Here is a 3,450-nt window from a genome sequence, read left to right as displayed (position 1 = left end):
AGCTGGGCAGGCTCAGGGCTCTGGCTGCTCTCAGAGCAGTCAGAAGCTCCAGGCAAGAGCAGGAGGTAATGTTCAAGTCCAGACAATCCTAGTGAGAGCAGGACAAACATTAGGAGTGCTCCTCTCCTGATGGGGGCATCCTTTGCCGAAGAAGGGAACTGTGGCCCACTCCCAGGTGAGGCCATGCCTGCCCTAGGAACATTCCTCACCTTCCTATCTGGATGCTCAGGCCCTGCAGAGGCTGAGCAGAGGAACCCAAGTGGAAGGAAGCCATTCCCAGGCCGTCCACAGCAAAGTCCAGGCTCTTCCTAAGAAGGTTGTCAGAAATACGTCCTTAGACAGTGTCTGTCACACAGGTACAGATCTCCCTGCCCAGACCCTGTGCATCCTTGCTGCTCCCACCCTTCCATGGGAATAGTTGGTATGCCTCTCCCCCAATCTTTATTTTTAGCTGGAACCTTCCCTGAATGCAGTATCCCCCCTGCCCAATCTGCTCCTCCTGTTACCTTCCTTAGTCACCTAAGCCAGACACCGGAGTGGCCCTCTCCTCAACTCCCACATTCAATCTCTCACAAGGACCTAATGATTCCCCAAATACCCCTCAAATCCCTCTCCTCCTATGGATGCCCTCTGTCACTGCCCATTAAGCCACCCCATCCCTCCCCTGACCATAGTGAAGGCCTGCCTCCAGTATGACCCCTTCCCCGCCCCCCCCACCCCCCATTTTCCATATGGCAGCCAGATATCTTTGGAAAAATGCCAATCTGACCACTCCATCCCACCACTTTAAACTCTTCACGGCTCTTTATAAAGCACACTTGCCTTTTGAAAAGCTTGCTGTGATCTGGCCCCTGCCCACCTGTCTGGCCTCATCTCTCAGCACTGCCCCACCCCCCAGTTCTGGCTCTACTTGCCGACCTCCTACCATCTTTATACATGACCCGGCCTCTGCCTGCAATTCCTGTGTCATCTCTCTGCCCAGTGAACTCCCACTCAGCCTTCAAGGCCCAGCTCAAATGTCTCTTCCTCTGGGAAGCCTTCCCCACCCCCAGGCTGAGCTGATGGCACCCTCCCCTGGGTCCTCCCAGAGCATTTCCCATGATGCGTCTCAAAGGCTTATTTACGGGCCTGACTTGGGCCTGGCTGAGCTCCTTGAGCACGGAGTCCTGCCTTATTTATTTACAGTCCATAGAGGCTCAGAGAATGTGAGAAGGTGGAGGGAGAGAAGAAGGAAGGAGGCAGAAAGAAGAAGAGAAGGCAGGAAAGAAAGAATAAGTCAAAAAGATACTGAAGGACAATTCATCCATCCACCCATCCATCTACCTATCCATCCATCCATCCATCCAACAAATATCTATGGTAATCCTATCAGGCTCCATTCTAGGCACTAAGGATACAATTAGCAAGCTCAAGTGACCGGAGACTGACTCTCAGCATTTCCAGGTGACTTTGGTGTGTGCATATGAACGTTTGTGTGTTCGTGTGTGCAAAGCCTTCTGTCGGCAAGGGCCTGCTGCTGGGGCACCTGTCTTCCCTGGGGCCTGGTGCTTTTAGCATCTGTCCCTGGATCCTGTTGCAGCCCGAAATAAGGCTGTGAGCCACAACAAGGCAGGAACAATTCGTCAGCTGAAGCCAGAGCTGGCTGCAGGGCACACTCAGCTCTCTGACCGCCCGACGGCTGCACGGACACTGACCACCCAACTCTCAGCTCCCCAACAGAGGTGTTAATCTTGAGGGTCTGATATTCTCTCTGCCCACGGTGGTCCCAGCGCTCAGGTACCAGGATCCTAGGGGAATTTGAGGAGCTGTGGGGAGTGGGTGGAGGAGATGAGCCAATTCCCAGAGCCCCTTCCTGTCCAAGAAGGGGAAGGGACTGCAGAGTCTGGGGAGTGTGGGGCCTCGTTGAAGCCTGAATCCTGAGTTGGGAAGGGAGGGATTCTAAGCTAGGTTACTCTAGGTTAAATGGGGAAGGGGTGGCTAGGATTCATGGTGGGGGTTAGCTAATGGCTCTGCTCAGGATTCCAAGATTTTTAGGGAGTAGAGGGAAGTAGGGTGCCTGTCTGGAAAATGAGGGGCCCTTCCCAATGTCTGTGAATTTCTGAAAAGGGGGTGATGATCGAGAAACAGGTCTGCGGACTGTGGAGTCCTCAGGGTCACAGCCGGAGCTCTCTCAATCATCTCATGACCCTCACCCAAATGCGTGCAGACGTGCTCATGTTTGCATCATTTTAGGGGGCTCATGGATGCTTTTGAAGCCCATCCATGGATCCCCATGATCTAGTCCAACCCTTTATGTTACAGAGGGGGAAACTGAGTCACAGAGCTGGAAAGCAACTTGCTCACAGTTATAGAGGGAGTCAGAGACACCGATTAGCTGCCAAGCTACCCAGCTCAGTGCCCACTGACCTAGGCTGGGAGTGAGTGTGGGGGAACAGACGGTAGGAAGGAATATAGGAAAATCTGGAAAAAAGCAGAGGTGTGTAACAGGGGTGTGTAATCTGTCGGGGGTTCAAAGGATCTGCCTCCTCTTTTGGGGGGGCAAGTTTGGGGATTTGGACTTGGGGCCTGCAGGGGTTTGGGGGAGGTTCTGAACCTCATTTTATTTGCAAATTTCCTAGAAAGTGTCATGAGATACAAATGGGGGGGGGATGGAGGAGGAGAAAGAGAAGGATGAGAAAGAAGAGAACACCATGGGGTACTAGACTTATTGGGGTGATCACACTTCGTAAGTTGTATAACTATCTAATCACTATGCCATACACCTAAAACTAATATAATTTTGTGTGTCAACTGTAATTTTAAAATAAAAACATTATTAAAATAAAAGGGAGCATCATGAAAGTCAGTTCTGGGGTGAGGGTATAGGAGGGGATGATGGTTTTCTCAGCTTCCTTGGACCAGCCTGTGCCCTCAAGTCTTAGGGCCAAGTACTAGGGAAAGGAAGGGAGGGCCAGCCTTGCAGACCCCAGTGTCACCCATGCCCATCCACCTATACCCCTTCTCCCCCTGATGTAAACCTCCAACTTCTTTCAGCCACTGATCAGAGCTCACCTACATCAGTGGATGAAAATAGTTTGAGACCCCCACCTCCCACCCGTAATGTCCCAGAGTTTACCTCCTAAAGAGAGAGTGCTTCTCTAGCTGCATGGAAGCACTGAGCATCTCCCTCACCCTCCCTGGACTCAGCCTCCTCCTCTGTATGTAGAGACCCCAAAGGCCCACCCAGCTCAGACAGCCCTTGCTTGAGACCTTGGGGTGGGCTGGAGTGGGTGGGCCAGGGACTTGAAGGAGGCCTGGGAGGGCAATGGAGGCGGCCTGGCCCATTTGTGGATCATCTCATCTACAGGATGATCCCCAAGGAGCAGAAGGAGCCAGTGATGGCTGCCATGGGGGACCAAGCTGGACCAGGTAAGGTGACCCAGCCTGTGTGCATTCCTTCAGACCCCATCC

The 3,450-nt window shown here is 52.7% G+C and overlaps 2 protein-coding genes across 12 annotated transcripts in view; one reads left to right on the top strand and one right to left on the bottom strand.

The window, feature by feature from the left end:
- RBM22 (RNA binding motif protein 22) overlaps positions 1-3,450 on the bottom strand; it is an 80,671-nt gene that overhangs the window by 45,462 nt on the left and 31,759 nt on the right. The gene's annotated exons all lie outside the window — the stretch shown is intronic.
- Positions 716-3,450, top strand: part of MYOZ3 (myozenin 3) — a 12,916-nt gene continuing 10,181 nt past the window's right edge. Inside the window, exons 1-2 of the mRNA XM_014456201.2 lie at positions 716-1,776; positions 3,347-3,408. Of these exons, the coding sequence (XP_014311687.1) occupies positions 3,348-3,408 (61 nt within the window). The 5' untranslated portion in view covers positions 716-1,776; position 3,347. The remainder of the gene's footprint in view (positions 1,777-3,346; positions 3,409-3,450) is intronic.

This window comes from Myotis lucifugus, unplaced genomic scaffold, assembly GCF_000147115.1.
Source record: "Myotis lucifugus unplaced genomic scaffold, Myoluc2.0 scaffold_56, whole genome shotgun sequence".
Taxonomy (NCBI): Eukaryota; Metazoa; Chordata; class Mammalia; order Chiroptera; family Vespertilionidae; genus Myotis; species Myotis lucifugus.
This window is presented reverse-complemented; position numbering and strand designations above follow the sequence as displayed.